General features: G+C 37.9%; 7 protein-coding genes across 7 annotated transcripts; 5 read left to right on the forward strand and 2 right to left on the reverse strand.

Moving 5' to 3' along the window:
* The first annotated feature begins 132 nt into the window (after window positions 1-132).
* Window positions 133-2,221, forward strand: BDF20DRAFT_1002337 (uncharacterized protein). Its single transcript, XM_053074628.1, has 5 exons — window positions 133-426; window positions 649-943; window positions 1,024-1,274; window positions 1,336-1,694; window positions 1,797-2,221. Exons 1-5 carry the CDS (start codon window positions 383-385, stop codon window positions 2,045-2,047), a joined length of 1,200 nt encoding a protein of 399 aa, XP_052934008.1. The 5' UTR covers window positions 133-382; the 3' UTR covers window positions 2,048-2,221.
* A 3,447-nt stretch (window positions 2,222-5,668) lies between these two features.
* BDF20DRAFT_977668 (uncharacterized protein) lies at window positions 5,669-7,355 on the forward strand (the record flags this gene model as incomplete). The annotated part of the gene is made up of 6 exons (XM_053085090.1): window positions 5,669-5,808; window positions 5,873-5,967; window positions 6,076-6,272; window positions 6,356-6,485; window positions 6,762-6,920; window positions 7,005-7,355. The coding sequence occupies 6 exons, from the start codon at window positions 5,669-5,671 to the stop codon at window positions 7,199-7,201; spliced, it is 918 nt and encodes a 305-aa protein (XP_052934009.1). The 3' UTR covers window positions 7,202-7,355.
* Window positions 7,356-7,415: 60 nt separating this feature from the next.
* BDF20DRAFT_881896 (P-loop containing nucleoside triphosphate hydrolase protein) lies at window positions 7,416-10,087 on the reverse strand. Its single transcript, XM_053081690.1, has 3 exons — window positions 9,731-10,087; window positions 9,167-9,650; window positions 7,416-9,083 (listed from the first exon to the last, which is right to left on the reverse strand). Exons 1-3 carry the CDS (start codon window positions 9,769-9,771, stop codon window positions 7,710-7,712), a joined length of 1,899 nt encoding a protein of 632 aa, XP_052934010.1. The 5' UTR covers window positions 9,772-10,087; the 3' UTR covers window positions 7,416-7,709.
* Window positions 9,625-10,087, reverse strand: BDF20DRAFT_881898 (uncharacterized protein; the record flags this gene model as incomplete). Its single annotated transcript, XM_053081691.1, has 2 exons — window positions 9,731-10,087; window positions 9,625-9,645 (listed from the first exon to the last, which is right to left on the reverse strand). A coding segment is annotated over exon 1 (193 nt), but the record flags the coding sequence as incomplete, so codon positions are not given.
* BDF20DRAFT_881899 (mediator complex, subunit Med7) lies at window positions 10,088-11,133 on the forward strand. Its single transcript, XM_053081692.1, has 5 exons — window positions 10,088-10,363; window positions 10,445-10,514; window positions 10,587-10,753; window positions 10,847-10,920; window positions 10,995-11,133. The coding sequence occupies exons 1-5, from the start codon at window positions 10,136-10,138 to the stop codon at window positions 11,032-11,034; spliced, it is 579 nt and encodes a 192-aa protein (XP_052934012.1). The 5' UTR covers window positions 10,088-10,135; the 3' UTR covers window positions 11,035-11,133.
* Window positions 11,134-11,864: 731 nt separating this feature from the next.
* BDF20DRAFT_646393 (P-loop containing nucleoside triphosphate hydrolase protein) lies at window positions 11,865-14,762 on the forward strand. The gene is made up of 7 exons (XM_053075935.1): window positions 11,865-12,446; window positions 12,522-12,685; window positions 12,771-12,874; window positions 12,942-13,047; window positions 13,128-13,743; window positions 13,812-13,985; window positions 14,054-14,762. Exons 1-7 carry the CDS (start codon window positions 11,946-11,948, stop codon window positions 14,270-14,272), a joined length of 1,884 nt encoding a protein of 627 aa, XP_052934013.1. The 5' UTR covers window positions 11,865-11,945; the 3' UTR covers window positions 14,273-14,762.
* Window positions 14,763-15,834: 1,072 nt separating this feature from the next.
* Window positions 15,835-16,456, forward strand: BDF20DRAFT_881930 (uncharacterized protein; the record flags this gene model as incomplete). The annotated part of the gene is made up of 2 exons (XM_053081693.1): window positions 15,835-15,845; window positions 16,119-16,456. The coding sequence occupies 2 exons, from the start codon at window positions 15,835-15,837 to the stop codon at window positions 16,315-16,317; spliced, it is 210 nt and encodes a 69-aa protein (XP_052934014.1). The 3' UTR covers window positions 16,318-16,456.
* Between the last annotated feature and the right edge of the window lie 475 nt (window positions 16,457-16,931).

Below are 16,931 nucleotides of genomic sequence, written 5' to 3' on the forward strand. Positions count from 1 at the left end.
GGTTTCCTTTCATATTTGCACCGCTGGTCTTTAAATAACTTTTTCAGGAACAAAAAAGCAAATTAGTTTTTCCGTACCTTATAAAAACTAACGGCTTTGATAAAGGTAAAACGATTCTTTATTCTCGCATTACGTATTGAGATGCACCAGGAATTCACTGGTTTTTTTCAGCTAACTTTATGGCTATTGCCATCTAGATTGCGGTTTTTGAGAAGAATTCTCGTCCTTTGACATTCGGGTTGTCGCATTGACAAATACTGTGGTATTTCCATAGTTCCTATAATATATAAAGACGAATTAGACACACTTTCAAGCATTTGACTCGTTATTATGATCATAGAATCATAATAACACTTGTACACGGCATCTTGTATTTCTGAAGATGCGCATATGTAATGCTGCATTATTACTGGTTGAGAAATTCAGGTACAAGTATTTAACTCCTTTTTTTTAATGTTTCTCTTTCCTTTCCTTCTTTCTTTTGTTGTCAATACAAACAGCCAATTCGCTATGAACGCTTCCCTCTCTGATTTTTAGTGTTTAATAAAAAGACTGAAGGTGAGATGGGTCACCTTCAGTCTATATATCAATTATAAGTCGCGTTCACGAAATACAAATAAGCATAAATATCACAACCGATACCAATAGTCCAGCATCAACTGAAGGCGCCATTGGTGACTCGGACACAACCAACAACCGTGTTATTGATGTCTCAGAAACAACCAGCAGCGATGCCACTGACTCAAGAACAAACGATAATGCTACTGTTAATCAAGACAAAACTAACGCTGCTGATACCCACGATAATGACAATACGATCTCTCCGTTTGACTTGAACCCCTACATTGACAGTTCAGGCGATGTTGGTGATGGCCCTGGGCTCTTCCGTAGCAAAAACATCACGCGTTTGTTCGAAGATTATCAGTCAATTGTCCAATCTCTGGTCAGCAAACACGAAACACTTCCGCTAGAATTATATATAGTGAATTGGCTGCCTTGACACATATTTTTGTCCTAAACAAGCATCAACACAGTCCCATTGCTAAGAAAGTCTTCTCAGATGAATTATTGGATGACTTAGCAGAATCCATGGTATCAGAATCGATGAATTACAATCTCAACTTGAGTGAACAACAGTACATGGCAATGGCAAAATTTATCAGTCAGCTTAGTCTCTCAAAAGCCACAAGGGAAAATGCTTTTATTGAACTTTCTCTCATGTCTGCTAGTATGAATTATAATGAAAGACGTCTGGTCCGTGGACTCACAAATTTGTAAGTTACAAAAAAAAGGATTGCTTCAACAATTACACTAATTTTTTTTATGATGACTTAGGATTCAAAAGCTACCAAAACTACCTTTGAAAGACAACAGCACCATTAGTGAAAGCGAACTATGGAATACCTATTTTGACCCCCTACTCTCTTGTTTGATCTGCGATCCGGAAAAGCTTGTGCATTTACGTTGGACAAATGCAACCCCAAGTGAAGGTGGAAAATTACGACCAGATGCAGTTATCTCCAAAAGACAACAACTAGAATATGAAGGCAGTGTCGGATACGGAGAAGCCAAAGTGATTCAAGGCAGCTCAAGCAGATACTCTCTATGCATGGACACCCTTCGATTGGCAATTTTCAGCAAAAATGCTATTGATGTGAACAAATTGGAAGGCGCGCTTGCATTTCAAATTTATGGTAAGGAACTCCCCCCCCCCTTCCCAGCAGCTCTGAATTTAATGTACTTTTTTCTTTTTACTTAGGCTTCTGCATCACATTTTTCATCTCGCGCTTGGTTAGTAATGGTATTTATGCCTTTACGAATAGCCAACCTCCATTTCCCTGAATCATTGGAAGACCTTCCTTCCTTTATTAGCTTAAAGAACATTACACTGCTTCTAGCTGTAAACGATGTCTTTTGGCGCCTGTGCAAAAAATCTGACAAAGCTGTGACCATTACTAATAGGTACAAGGAAACGGTGGACTTGGAAGGATTGATTGGCGCAAGTCAAGATTATACAAGAACCTGCGCTATGCGATATGGACAATGACGACCCATCTTAAAAGCAGACAAATCCACAGCTACAATGAATTGATCCTTTCTTACTTATTCTCATCTCTCTTATACCAGCCTATGTTTACTCCTTGTCTATTGGACCTCTTTACTTGTGTCCATTCTACATATTACAGTTTTTATTCAATAAACGCTTTTTCGAAACCGGATTTGAACTTACAAAACCTTGAAGGGGCAACAAGACAATACGGATGACACTCTGAGTTGGCTCATTTGTTTAGATATGGATAGAGGGCAGCAAAAACCATACTTAAGGGTCCCGTCATAGCACCGTTTAGGGTTATTAGTTCTCTTGAGAGCCAGGCTTTTCTTCTCGTTGTTACAGAGTCTTGACACAACATTGTTATGAGCAAGTACATTCTCTTCATGTCCTTCAGCATCAATGATGGCAATAGGTATTAAATAAAAAGATCCAGATACGTTCAGCAAGATGCATTTTTTTCTTTCAGTTGCATCCTATTCTTGACAGGCATACAAAACCGCTTGTTTATAATAGAGCTGGGATTGAGGCATATCATATGAAATGTGAGCTTAAGTAGATCAAGGCATCTGTAAGCTTTGGAGGTGATGGCGTCTTTTCTTGCTGACCCACTTTTAAACAACACAAAAAGTTAGATGTTATAGAGTTCCTCGTCCTACTAAAGTAACGTGTTGCCAGTATCATTGGTTTTATCGATATTGTCATCATTACCAACCGAATGCTGATTTCCGTTTCCATCTGTCTCTTTTTCGTTCATACAGTGTTTATTATCAGAAGACAACTCAACGTAACTGCTAGTGAACTTGTTGGAGTGTTTCTCCTCATAAAGGGATACATTTTGACTATGTTGTTTAAGATTACGGCAGAATGATCGTGTTGTCGTGATACTTTATGACATATAGGACAAGTGAAACATTTTTCACCCTTATCGATGGTCAAACCTGCAAAAGATAATCAGGTAAGTATGCAGAGAAACAAAAAAACCAGAGCAAGGATAAAGCGCCGTACTTTCTCCATCGCACACAACGACTATGTGGTGATCGCGAGTGTGAGTTTTTACGGCAAAAGAATAATCACATTTTGGCATTTTGTTCAAGTGCAAACACAAACTGAGAAAAGAGGGATGAAAAAGTGTTTCGATTCTAAAAGAATGGCCGTGTCCATATCAGTGGTTAGGGTGTGGATAATCATACGTGTAAAGAAATGATGAGGAATAAGAGAAAATAAGACCAAAAGATGGGTGATCTTTTCCTGAAACCACTTTAAAAATTGATATGTTGGCATATTGTGATTAATCAAAGTATTGCTATTACTACTAGTTATAAGAGCGAATCCACATAAAAGCGAATTCACGTAAAAGCGAGTCCAGTCATAAAGCGATTCTGTCGCAGAAGCGAATTTTATTTCATCCACTTTAATGTGACAATGGGAAGTTTTGATTTGATTAGGATTTAGGGTCAGTAAAGAGAATAGGCAAAGAGTGGTATATAAGACAGACTGTAGCCTGAAACGAAATTTGGTAATTAACAAAAACGAACTTTGGAAATCACAACTACGAAAATTGGACAGTGCAACAGCGAAAATTGAGCTTGTGCAAAAACGAAAATTGAGCTAGAACAAAAGCGAAAATTAGGCAGAGATCAAAACGAATTCTGTTTTTAGGTTTACGAAAATTGGGGGTGGAGGCACTGTACTTCTTATTCTCACGTTTGAATTGAAGTGTAGACTGCCTATTTTGGGTTTTTACTCAATGTTGACTTCTTTGTGGCTATCCAGAAACTTTATTAAGAATTAGAGACTTAGATATACGTGTTTAGCAACTAGTTTTTTAAATACAATTGTCGGTATCAAAAGCAATTGCTATTCTTCTTTTTTCACGGGGTGTCAACCACATTTGAAAGTAATAGCTATAATGACAGCGTTTGTATACTCATGTGATAACTGAAAAGCACCTATAGCATGGATGGCATGGATGGTTGGAAGACTTTCTAAAGCAAAAATACGAAAATGGAAAGAGATTCTCTGAAAAAAAAAACCCCAAAAAAAAAATCACAAGTGTTGGGCTAAGGATAGGAAATATCTATCAACAAGAGCATCGAAGTCGTGAGCTCAATGGAATGATGGTACTGTTGGTTAAAGCTTATCGTTTAAAGAAAATTGGACTCTTAAATATCAGAACTATCCGGGGAAGAGACATTATGATACTGTAATGACCCCAGCTTCTACTTTAACGGATAAACAAAAATACCGATAATACTACAACTCTTTTGAACGTGGTATGATGTTTCAAAGAAAGAGGAAGATGAATTGGTTGGCATGTTACGGACAAGACATAAATGATACTTGATTTAGAATAAAAGTGTGATGCTATTCTTTAACCAGTTTATACGGAAATAAAATACACCGCTTTCGTTTAAATATCCTCTAAGACTGCTACTTTCTATCCGATACCTTTTGTCTAGAAGGAAGGGTATGAAATAAAACTACAAACCAGCAGGCTTTCACATTTCACACCGAAAATACGCCCCAAGAATGTGCTGAATAAGGGCTTCTTCATTTAAAAGCAACGAAGTTTGGATAGGCCACCAGAGGTTGTATATACAGCGCTGGTAATGAGAGCGTGAAGTGGTGGGGAAGGGAGCGGTGAATTACTGAGTCTGTGCAGTTGTAGATCCTTAATCTTGCCAAACTGAATACTTCACGTCTATCCAGATCTTTGATTCCATACTATTGCATGTGTCTTTATATAGAAACTACGCCCGTGGATTTGGAGAATCACCATTCAAAGAACTAAAAAATTTTGTGAATGTTGTACAATAGTGAACCCTGTAGTAGCGATCAAATACAATTTAAGTGTTCAATAGCTGAGTGATACAACGCATTAAAAAAGCAAGAGAAAAAGAAAAGCTTCATTCCTACATTTTCTTTTGTTAGCTCATTAGTGATTAATATCGCAACTGTTCCCTTCTTTCTTGATTTGTGGTTCCCACTTCCCATCCTATACGATTTGGTTACTTGTATACATTTAAAAAATGACCCATCTAAGGTAGACATTCAAATATTAGCGGTTTGTTCTCAATTAATGAATTCTGATCCGAGTCTTTGATTCATGACAGCGATTTTTCATATTTACGTAAATTATCGACCTTCAACGGCTAACAGCGTTGAACAAGCTTCTTGTACTTACTTTAATTTCAAACAATAGAACGATGCTCATTTTGGACATATATCACTGTCTATCTACTATACAGCATTTACCGTAATGATAAGTTCAAATGCTTACGACCAAAAGCAATTTTTTCGGGTGAATTAAAATCAATTATCACGGTCATGCTGCTGCTGATGATGGCGATGCAGTTTCTGTGGGGTACCCATTTGCTTTGATTGTACATATGCCTCCTCTATGACAGAAAATGAACTAACTTTATGTTTACACAGATATAGTGTCGACGTATGTAAAATATGAAGAGGGCTTTCTCGTCCATGAAGGTCATATTATTACGAAACCATTTCAAGCATGGACGTCGACCCACCAAAAAAATATGATGGTATGTAACAATACTAAGCTGCTGTTTAAAAGTAGACAAAAGGAAACGGTCTCAACTTTTCAAATAGGCCATGGATTATGTGGAATGTGTTACTTTCTCTTTACAGATTGGCGTTTTCTTTCTAATGCAGTGTTTCTGGAACTACCTATCCAATACAGTAGCCAAAAAGAGTTTTATGAGTTCTTGGGAGTTTAGGCTCTACATTATTTGGTAAATATAAAAGAAGCATGATACTAGCTCATCACTAATTCACAACATTCACCATCCTACACAGGGCTTTATGTAGCATGGCCATGTTTCCGATTCTTCAATGGGTCTACAGAGACGATGTTGAGAAAAGAGAAATTATTCCCCAACTCGCCTATGGCTGTGAAAGCCTCGTTAGCCCTATTTTAGGTATCCGCAACCATTTCAGATTTCGACGGATCATTGCTCTCTCCAAACGAAGCAACAATATGAGTTCAGTTAACGCAAAAGCCATTATCAAGCGACTTTCTTATTTCAAAGACATGAACTTGATGGTGATTGTTGTTATTACCTGCTATGCCTCTTCGTTTATTATTCTATGTGTGGATGGTTTGACGGAAGCTAAGATTATAAACAGCAATAAGTTTGCAACAGATGCCCTCATTGCCAATGCAAATATCTGTTCCATATTTTTATGGCTTTGTTTGGTAAGTCCATTCAAACAAACAGGCGAGGCCCATGTTTTTTATAAAAAAAAAAGAGAAATAATAACCTTAAATTATTGCTACAGATATCCATCTTTCATCCTCGTCCCCAATATACTCGTAAACTTGTCGAATCAACTCAAAATGAATCTACTTTCAGATATTCTACTAGTCGCCAACAAAAAGACGAAGATAGGTCTTCTAATCATATTCATAGTATCGACAACGGTTACAATAAAGTTACGCCATTTGTAAGCGACAAAAGTGACAACATGATGAGTTCGACCATTACAACAACTACCGATAATCAACGTCATCACAATAACTTTACCGCTAACGCTACTGGTAGCATCAGTAACAACCATAACAACGACTATATGCGCACTTTATCACCTATGACAATGGATTATCAATACTCAATTAACAACGATACAAATCCTTTGACATCTGCCACGGCTCTTACTGCAACCTCAGGAGGCGCTGGAAGAATAGCCTCGGGAAGACCTTTATCACCTCAATCTCAATTCTCGTACCAACATGGAAATCATACCCGCAGTCTGGCTATTGAAGATCCTTACAGTAGCGAACCTGTTATGTTCTCTATGATGGATATATCCTCCGCTAAACAACAATATCATGAAGGTTTGAGCAGTCCAGCACCGTACGAACGCAATCAAATAGTGACCTCCCCCATGCATCCTACAATAAACGAATATAGCCAATACGATGAGGAAGACGATATTTATTCTTATACCAGTGGTCACCAACAATCAAAATTAGCAACTGCCACAACGGTAGCACCTCAAAGGATCAGACGCCCTTCCTGGGAGGCCTACCATACAACAAATTATAGCCCGCAATTCACTCAAGCTGGAGAGCAACAAATGGTTCAAGATTGGTTAAGGCAATCGCCAAATAGACGAAACGCATAGAAAAAGCATTTTTAAAATTCCAGCTTCATTGTTTTCTCTATCTCTTCATTCCATATGTATTTTTAGTTCCTGTATCGCTCCTAATACCATTTTAATACCATCTCTAATTCAATTCATTCAATATTCGCGACTGCGGATTCATTAGATATCCCACTTTTCTCATTGTGAACCTGAAGTATGAATATTCTATTTATTTTGTGCTTTTTGTTCAACGTTTCAATAAAAAACAACCAGCTTGTGTTTCAAAGTCAATCTGTTCAAATCGAACAATTTATTACAAATATTCAGTAAAAATGTTGAAGATCGCAAATCAGGATCTAGCATTTCGTAACATAGTAATGGAGGTAATGTAAAACTATCGACAGAAACATCGCACAACATGCAGCAACACTTCAGCTGGAATAAAAGAAGCTGCTTCTCTGTAAAAAAATCTAAGAGTGTCGCAGGTGATATATGTGCATGTGTCTTCTCATAAGAGGGATTATACGTTGCAAAAATTGAAATATATTTATAGGTTAATAAATTCACTGAATCGTAAATCGGCTTCTTCATTAAGATACTCCATCCAACGTTTTATAAACCCACCGTCCACATTGGAATTCTTAGAATTGCTTGTCCGTTTTGTTCCAAGCAGGGTATCTGAATCACAGATAACACACAGATGTCTTTTTGCTCTGGTCATAGCAACATTTAATCTTCGTCTTTCAGCCAAAAAGCCAACCTCCCCATCATCATTTGACCGTACTAAAGATAAGACGATTGCCTCCTTCTCGCGGCCCTGGAATCCATCTACTGTTCCTATTTCAATTGCTGGCCAGGTCTCTCTTATGTCCCTTTTCAGTCGTGCGACTTGAGCAGCATAAGGCGTAATCACGCCGATTTGGTCCTCCGTCAGTCCATCGTCCATTAAAGCTCTTATATGATGGACTGCCAATTCGACCTCCAATTCATTGGCTTTACTCTGTTCTTCGTCATCGTCTGCCGTCATTTCGTGTCCTAATCCTGTATCACTTGTATCAATCATTACTACGGGGATATCAGTGTTCTCTGTGCTTTGTACATCTGGCAAGTCAGCCAAAACGTGTTCTGCAACGCTATCATGCGCCACAAGCTTGTTCTCATATAACTCTCGTGAACTAAACTCCATAATTTTTTGATGCATACGGTATTGCACCATCAGCATACGTTTGACGTTGTCCCCGTACATGGATAATAGACGGTCAAAGAGCGTGGTAGTAAGGTCTATGTCAATAGAAAGCACACCACGTTTTCGCCTTTTCTTCTCACTGTTGCTTTTTTCCCTAGAAGGTGGCGTTTTAATAGTGGGCGGCAACTGTAAATGATCGCCTGCTAAAATGGCTTTTTTCGCTTTCAAAAGAGCAATCCAACATTCTGCTTCCAAAGCTTGTGTTGCTTCGTCAATGATCACTACATCGAATTCTTTATTCATCATTGTTTTACTTCCGGCTCCATTAATAGTTGAAAGAGTGACTTGGGCATTTGTTAGCACTTCGTCCACTACCTTTCTTTCTCTAACACGGTACTCTTTACGAAGAGATTTAATCAAATCGTACATGTTCCTTCTCTCCAGGCGGCTTTTTGATTTTTTGATATTTGATAATGTCTCATCCATTTCCTTTCGAATATCAGACACAATTTGGCCGGAATCGCACGTACAGGTAATAATATCTAGTGTATGGTTTAAAACGGTGGGTAGGACACGGGCAGGATGCCCAACACGTACAATGTTCATTTTATGTTGCGATAATCGTTCTACTAGATTATCAACAGAAATATTGGAAGGCCCACACACGAGTACCTTTTTGTTCTGATTGATGGACAGTTGGCGAATAATTTCCACAAGAGTGTAAGTTTTACCCGTCTTTTTTTTTTAACAAAAGGAAGATCACAATTAGATATTGATGCTTCTATTTTTCCGCTCTGCTCTTATAAAATACACGTTACCCCCGGCGGTCCATGAATCAGAGCAATTTCTGGTGATCCTAATGCAAAACGTACAGCTTCTCTTTGAGAATCATTCAGCGTTTCATCAAAGAAATTAATATCATTGACAGACTGGACGGGGGATAACTGCGATTGACCCAAAAGCACATTGATCAAATTGTTGGTGCCGCCTTCCTCGCCAGTACAACGCTTTTGTAATCTCTCCAAGCCTTTCAGCATTCTCTCATAAGTGATACTGTTTGCCAATTTAACAATTTGACATTTTTCTTGTATATCAGTGGGCAGATCCTCTTCCTGATCTAACGCCAATGTTATCTTTGTATCTGTTATTTTCAAAACCACAGCCGACCACTTAGTGCCTAGCTCTTTGGTTGGTTTGTCTTTACTATACTCATCCAAGCCAACAATATCACCGGTGGTGATTTTGTGAGCAGGAAATACAGGCGGTACTTTGCCTGCATTTGCTAGTTCCACATCAACTAAACTTTTTTAAAATAAAGTATAGTAGATATAGCTATTAGCACGGAGCTTTCATTTTCGTTTTTTTAACAACGAACAAACAACCTTTTGCCTCCCAAACCAGTTCTCATTCCTATTATGAACATGAGTTTGAATGATTCATTCTAATAGCACGCTTGTAGAAGGTAATGCTCCGGGTGGATTCTGCTTACCTGTCACTTTCAAGCCGATCAATGCAACACCTTTTCTTTGTAATTGAATCGGCGTATAAGATGATAAGAGTTTCAAAGTATCCTCGACATCGATTTGCCTCTCTGTCTCAATGAGTTTTATTTGATGCTGTATGAATTCTTCCATTTTACACCTTTTGGATAGTTTTTCTTTGACAGGAGAAAAGGGACGAAAAGAAAAAAAATTGAAAACCAGAAATGCATAAATATCAAAGTTGCTATTCTTTGTTCAAACAACCACTTTTTGAATTTGCACCCTTATTATTTATACAATATCCAAATGAGCGATCAACAATTGATAAGAAGTGCATGGCCAGATCCACCAAACTATTATAAACGATACACAAATGAAAACTTGAAATTGCTGAAACAGGCAAAAAAGACGGGACATTTTCCTGAGGATCCGTTACCACCACCGCATCCCTCCTTATCAGAGTTCCCAATAAAATCGCTTGAACCGCCATTACCACCAACAGATGAATATACGGTATTTGATCAAAAGTGGCAGGTATTGTTTTTGAGAGGAGAAAAAAGAGAACTTTGCAGATTCTCTTACAACACTCTTTATATCTGTTATCCTGTCGTTTAGATTGAAAATAAACTACCAACTTTAGACGAACTTGGCGTAAATCAACTTTACTCAAAAGAAGAATCAATAGGTATTATATATGATCCCTTTGTCTTGTTTATATACAGAAAACTGATAAATAGTTATTTCGCTCAAACTGCAGACCGTGTTCAAGAGCTGAAGAAGTTAAATAGATCACTAATTGTCCAGTTTTTAGAGTTATTGGATGTGCTTGTGAAGAATCCTGAGGAATTTGGCAAACATATTGAGAATATCAGTACAATCTTCATCAACATGCATCATATACTGAACGCCTATCGGCCACACCAAGTATGTGCATAATTTTGATTGATCAGTTTTTTTTTGTAGAAAGTGTAGAAGTTTAATGTTTAATGTATTCCTCGACTTTATTGATTTCGGTAGGCAAGGGAAACTCTAAGGCTGCTCATGGAGCATCAGTTAGCCAAGAAACGTCAACAAACAGCAGATCTGAAAGCGTACGTATTATGCTTGTGTGATAAGATAAAATATAGAATATACTGACATGTTTAAACGCTTCTTTCTTGTTTAGCAAATCACAAGAAGCCATTAATTTTCTTGAAGGGCTCTAAGCATAACAGCAGCAATCTCTCTCTGAGTATAAAGAAATTGTAAATAATGCAGCCGAAAGTTTAAAAGTCGTTGCTCTGTGTGACTTTCTGACAGCTTCCAAATTCAATAAACATCAGTGTTCAAATAAGCGTTCAGGCAATAGTTCTCTTCTTGCATTTTTTCCCTGTCATATGAAGTATATTGTTTCGACGAAAGGCAATAGACCAGCAACAGCTAAAATCTCAACTAATAAACTCAAAGAGTTGAATATACCACCGGGAATTTGGGCGAAAATCCATACAGATACAAATCATGTATGACCTTTCGTTTGATTTATATATAATTTCCAACTCGAAATCTATCGATCCTGCTTTGTGACGAACTGATCTTACTCTTTTTAGGCATATTATTGTACAGTTTGGCCAATCCATAATATACCAGACGATCATGTTGTATTGGATCCGCTCATCGAAATAGAAGTAGTAGGTTCAGCGAATGCCGAACAGGAATTAAAAGAGTGTAAATCAATAGAATGGAGATCGCGATACTGAAGCTTCATTTTGACACAGACTTATGAATTTTCTTCTTTACACCAATAGCAGTTGATAACATAATACCCCTTCCTACAACTATACCTCCAGCAGTGATGGTATCCGTTACTTGCCATACAGTTTCTAGAGATTCCTCTTCTTCTTTTTTCAGGTTTGACGATGCTACTGATCGGCAAAAACGCATGGTAAGCGAAAGGAACAAGCTCTGTCGTATGTAAAAATTGTATCCATCTCCAACAGAGCGCTTCGTTTAGATAGTAAGACATCACTTAGAGAATAAAGCTATACAGAAAGCTGCTCGCCTGAACATCAGGACGACCTCAGCTAAAGAGACTATTAGCATAAGTATAATATCAACATATCCAGAAAATTCACCCGTTATGATCACAACAGCAACGGATATAAAGATTGTAGATGATACTCTGACAGACGAAGCAAAGGATATGCATAAACTCACAAAAGGGATCGAGTCGGTGCGTTTATCGTCTTCCGCTTCCGATGGAGATTTGAATCGATCAACAGTTTCGACGTTTTCAGCCGATAAAGATAACCATAGCAATAGCAGTAGCTTACAAAAAGCATATAAAGCTCTTTACGAAGTAATTCAGTTCCCATTTCTTTATAAGGATTGGATTTCTCAACTCAATATTGAATGTCCAAAGGGCGTTCTTTTATACGGCCCACCTGGTGTTGGCAAAACATATCTCGTAACATCGCTGACCAAAGAATGTCATGGGAAACTATTCATCATACAAGGCCCAGAATTATATGGATCCTTTATTGGTGAAAGTGAAGAGAGACTACGAAAGAAATTTACCGAGGCAAGAGACTATGCGCTAGAAAACCAAGAAACACCCGTTATTTTGTTCATTGATGAAATTGTAAGTTTTCTAGAAGGATTGACTCGATGGAGGTTCTTTTACTTACTGTTTTTTGTATAATGGTGTTTGAATCAGGATGCTTTAACACCAAAACGAGATAATGCTCAATCACAAGAGAATAGAATGGTAGCTCAACTTTTGACTTTGATGGACGGTATGCAGTCAAGAGGGAAGTTGATTGTCATAGGTGCGACTAATCGGCCTAATTCCATTGATCCAGCATTACGACGACCTGGAAGGTAACGAGCGATAATGTTGCACATGTGATGATTTTCGTTGATTGGTTTATTCATACCGTTGGTTTTCGCCTCTTTTTAATGCTAGATTTGACAGAGAAATTCATATGGAACCACCGCATGCAGATGACAGAGCTGCTTTGATTAAAGCACAGTTTGACACAATACCAGTGGATTCCTCGGTAGATATTGGTAAGTAGCTATAGTATGGTGCTTTGAAGAAACATCTCTTCTCGTCCTGATACAAATTGGCTATTAGAGTCATTGTCCTCAATGACAACTGGGTTTGTTGCAGCTGATATCAACGCATTAGGCCGAGAAGCTGCTATGGCTGCAATACAAAGGACTATCCATCAACCAGAACAGTAAGTCTTCCAATCTTTCTTGCAAAGGTACTTGGAGCGAATTTTGATTTATTCAGCTTTCATCTTTCAAATAAACATAGAGATGTGCGCGTTACTATGGCAGATTTCAAATCAGCATTAGCAGTTGTCGGACCATCTATGCAAAGAGGTTTCCAAGTACAAGTTGAGAAAACAAGATGGGAAGATGTAGGAGGTTTAGATGAAGTGAAAAAGGTGAATTATAATAATGACATTAACGAAGCGAGAATGAAAGCGCTGATACAAAAACTATCTGATCTATGTCAACAGAAATTGAAGCAAGCTGTTGAATGGCCACTTATCTATAAAGAATCGTTCAAAAGGCTCGGTTTGAAACCGCCTAGAGGCATTCTGCTCTATGGTCCACCTGGTTGTAGCAAAACCACACTTGTGAAAGTGATTGCTTCCTCCATCAATGTTACTTTTCTATCTATCAATGGTGCACAACTCTACTCACCCTTCGTAGGAGACAGTGAAAAAATAATTCGTACAACTTTTCAAAAAGCGAGAGCATCAGCACCATCGATTATATTTTTGGATGAAACAGAAGCTATTGTTGGTAAAAGAAACATGGGGAACGGTGGTTCATCTGGCGGTGATAGCGTCCAAGAAAGAGTGCTTTCAACTCTTCTGAATGAAATGGATGGTGTGGAAAGCGCTACTTCCGTATTGGTCATAGTAATGTATCCTAAAAATTTCATTCTCATTATATCCAAGGCATTACTTAACAGAGCTGTTTTACACAGGGTGCAACAAACAGACCGGATATGTTGGACGCTGCTTTAATGAGGCCGGGTCGATTCGACCAAGCAATTTATGTTGCTCCACCCGACGAACTGGCAAGATTAAATATTTTGAGCATTCATACAAAGAGGATGCCGTTAGCAGCTGATGTTGACCTTGCAGATATAGCTAAACGAGTAACTATCCCATGAAATTCTTTTCTCTACACTAAGTATCTTGTTAACCCGATCCTTGCTAATTATAGACAAACTATTACACAGGTGCTGATCTACAGAATTTGTGTAGAGAGGCGGCTATGGAGGCGTTGAGACAGACTCAGCATTTATCTGTAGAAAATAGTGATAGGACTATGACAGTAACAATGTCGGATTTTAACAGTTCGATAGCTACAATTCCTGCCTCTCTTAACGAGGAGTTAGTGAAAATGTATAGTAAAAACCCTCACGGTTCTAAAGAGCAGTAATAATCAAATCAATATGCTTTTGGATGAAGGGGTTCTCCTACATATTCTAAACAATAATGGGCATTTCCATTTAAAGATTTGTCATGAGGCGACTTAAAAAACCGAGTATAATTTCTATGGCATTGTGGAGACGGTTTTTACATCTCTTCAAGAGAAAAAGTAACAATTGGGCGAATTGCACCACTGTATTTCCTGTTCTTTCTATCAGGCAGTGATATAGTTGTCGATTGAGCAAAAGAAATATAAACAAGACAAATTTTTAAGTATTATAAGCAATCCTTATTGGGAATATGAGCAAGATAGAAAAAGAAAAATAATGATTCCCGTGAATCTACTGCTGCTGCACTTAAACTATGATCATGGAATGGCTTACGACCGAGTTCACCATTAACATTTCACTTTTCTATTGTATCGCTTCGGTTTTCCATCTCCCCTTTTGTCGAATTTAATTTCAAAACGACAATTCCCGTCTTGATTGGCGAGTTTTAGGGAAGCTTGTTGCTACGTATAATACAGGGACTATTAAAAAAAAAGATATAAGTCAATGTTAACATGGAACAATTACTAGAACAGGAAAGTAGAGATTTACTGCATAAGAAAGGCGATTACCGGCCGAATTCATCCGTTTTGCTACCATCACGCTCAACAATGATACCTTCATCAGTAATACCCATTAATAGCCTTTGAATTTTAAGCATTGCTGATACCTATGATCTTCAACTAGCAGAGAAGCAGCAAATAAACTAACGAAGACGAAATTGATAGTTGCCTTAACCTATTTCAAAAAGATGCAGAGCCAATTTTTCCTCTATGAAAAACGGAGCTGCCCCAGAAAAATGCATTGATTTGAGGCTCGACTGCATCCACAAAGAACGCCATTTTCGGGCATCGTGTCCTTATCGTGGTGAAAACGAAAGGCTATTTCTTCACAAATTGACTTTTGGCAGCACTTTAGGCAGAACATCAGTACTCGACTAAAATGCCCTATACTTGGCGAAATAAGGCGTTTTCCCCCTTTTACATTGCAATGCTCCTACAGAATATACACAGGTATGTATTTACAATACTATTGCTTTCAAGAGAAGTAAATGTCATAAGGAATTCCTCTTGCTTCTTTTCTTATGTTTTCCGACTCTACCTGTGCAAATTGTAATTCATAATAAATCGCTTCTCTCCCATTAATTTGAACTGTTTTCTATTGTGTTCACTTCAAGCTGCAATAGATGCGAGGGAGAATCATACATGATCATCATAACAATAATGCGTTTTTTTTAAAAACTTCTTCTGATTCTTGTCAGCATAGGTTACATTCAATATAGCTTGTACGTTGTTTTTTGTTGAACAACGAATTGCAATCGTAGAGCTCAGAAAAAAGAAGGATTTACGTTTAGACAAGCACTGCAAAGTTTTAGTGCATTCATGCACATTTGTCGAGGAGTTAAGATGATGTCCCACTTTTTTAGACTGTAGTACCTGTAATTGAGGGCAATATCCTTTGAATATTTTTTGTTGTTGCTTATGTGGATGAGTTCATGAGATGTGTTACAAAGTTACGAAACTCAATGGTCCGTTGGTTCTTAAAAGGATGCCTTTTTCGATGGATTAGATAGCATTCCGTTTCAAATTGGAATAGTAAAGCTAATAAAGTTTATGCTTAGTTTCCATAATGCATAGAAAGGAGCTTTTTTTATAGAGCAGTTTATTTATATAGGAGGCGTAAAAAAAAGCAAGGATATATGAAACTGTTGTACAGATGTAAAAGTCTATTTGTCTTTTGAGAAAAAGTGTGCATTTTCTTCAACATCAGTAACTATCTCTTTTCTTAAGACAAAGAAGATGTTAAAAGTAAATTTGCATCTATTTTTTTCACAGTTATTGAAGTGCTACTACGACGACGCTACAGGTCTGCAAAACGACTTGCAAAAAGTAACTGCATTAATACCCAAAATTGGACGTTTTCGCCTTATCTTGTAACACATCATCGAAAGAGCAAAGAAAAAATTTTTCTCTTACTTATGATGATGACCCCCTTAATTCACATGTAAACAAGAGCTAATAGATGCAATATCAACAAAATGGAGACGGTGCAAATTCCTCCCTAAGAAAGAAAATACGCCTGTTTTTTTCTTATAAATAAGCTGATTTTTGCTCTTTTTTTCGTTTTCTTCTTTCTTTCTTCATCATCTCTTTTTTCAAACACTTCTTTTCAGCATTTTTTCAGTGTAAGTATTGGTTTTAACATTTACCTATTCGTTTATTATATCCACTCAAATAAGTCTGATTACTGAAGTATCCTTCTTTTTATAATGGCTAGATACGGTGGGTTAGTTTTTTTTTTTTTTTTTTTTTTTTTTTTTGTAGGTGCCGGTGCTTTTGGAAGTTCCCTCCATAAAACGGTAACTTAACCCACCTATTAATATCCCCACATGCAAACTGGGGCGGTGACGGCCGGGTGCCGGTGCTTTTGGAAGTTCCCTCCGTGAAACGGTAACTTATCCCACCTCTTACCCCCACAGGTAAACTGGGGGCGGCGACGGCCGGGTGCCGGTGCTTTTGGAAGTTCCTTGACCGGGAATGTAACTTATCCCACCTATTAATACCCCACATGCAAACTGGGGCGGTGACGGCCGGGTGCCGGTGCTTTTGGAAGTTCCCTGAC

This window comes from Mycotypha africana (assembly GCF_025528875.1).
Source record: "Mycotypha africana strain NRRL 2978 chromosome Unknown BDF20scaffold_8, whole genome shotgun sequence".
Classification (NCBI taxonomy): Eukaryota; Fungi; Mucoromycota; class Mucoromycetes; order Mucorales; family Mycotyphaceae; genus Mycotypha; species Mycotypha africana.

What these genes read in the sequence shown, in the direction of transcription:
- BDF20DRAFT_1002337 (XM_053074628.1), top strand. Translation starts at nt 383, where the DNA reads ATGCGCATATGTAATGCTGCATTATTACTGGTTGAGAAATTCAG. An exon ending in TTACTGGTTGAGAAATTCAG is followed by an intron (nt 427 to 648) that starts GTACAAGTATTT and finishes CGATACCAATAG; the next exon opens with TCCAGCATCAACTGAAGGCG. An exon ending in AGTCAATTGTCCAATCTCTG is followed by an intron (nt 944 to 1,023) that starts GTCAGCAAACAC and finishes GTCCTAAACAAG; the next exon opens with CATCAACACAGTCCCATTGC.
- BDF20DRAFT_881896 (XM_053081690.1), bottom strand. Translation starts at nt 9,771, where the DNA reads ATGTTCATAATAGGAATGAGAACTGGTTTGGGAGGCAAAAG. An exon ending in ACTGGTTTGGGAGGCAAAAG is followed by an intron (nt 9,651 to 9,730) that starts GTTGTTTGTTCG and finishes ATTTTAAAAAAG; the next exon opens with TTTAGTTGATGTGGAACTAG. An exon ending in TGATTCATGGACCGCCGGGG is followed by an intron (nt 9,084 to 9,166) that starts GTAACGTGTATT and finishes TAAAAAAAAAAG; the next exon opens with ACGGGTAAAACTTACACTCT.
- BDF20DRAFT_881899 (XM_053081692.1), top strand. Translation starts at nt 10,136, where the DNA reads ATGAGCGATCAACAATTGATAAGAAGTGCATGGCCAGATCCACCAAAC. An exon ending in TATTTGATCAAAAGTGGCAG is followed by an intron (nt 10,364 to 10,444) that starts GTATTGTTTTTG and finishes CCTGTCGTTTAG; the next exon opens with ATTGAAAATAAACTACCAAC. An exon ending in CAAACAGCAGATCTGAAAGC is followed by an intron (nt 10,921 to 10,994) that starts GTACGTATTATG and finishes TTTCTTGTTTAG; the next exon opens with CAAATCACAAGAAGCCATTA.
- BDF20DRAFT_646393 (XM_053075935.1), top strand. Translation starts at nt 11,946, where the DNA reads ATGATCACAACAGCAACGGATATAAAGATTGTAGATGATACTCTGACA. An exon ending in GCATTACGACGACCTGGAAG is followed by an intron (nt 12,686 to 12,770) that starts GTAACGAGCGAT and finishes TTTTAATGCTAG; the next exon opens with ATTTGACAGAGAAATTCATA. An exon ending in TTGCAGATATAGCTAAACGA is followed by an intron (nt 13,986 to 14,053) that starts GTAACTATCCCA and finishes TGCTAATTATAG; the next exon opens with ACAAACTATTACACAGGTGC.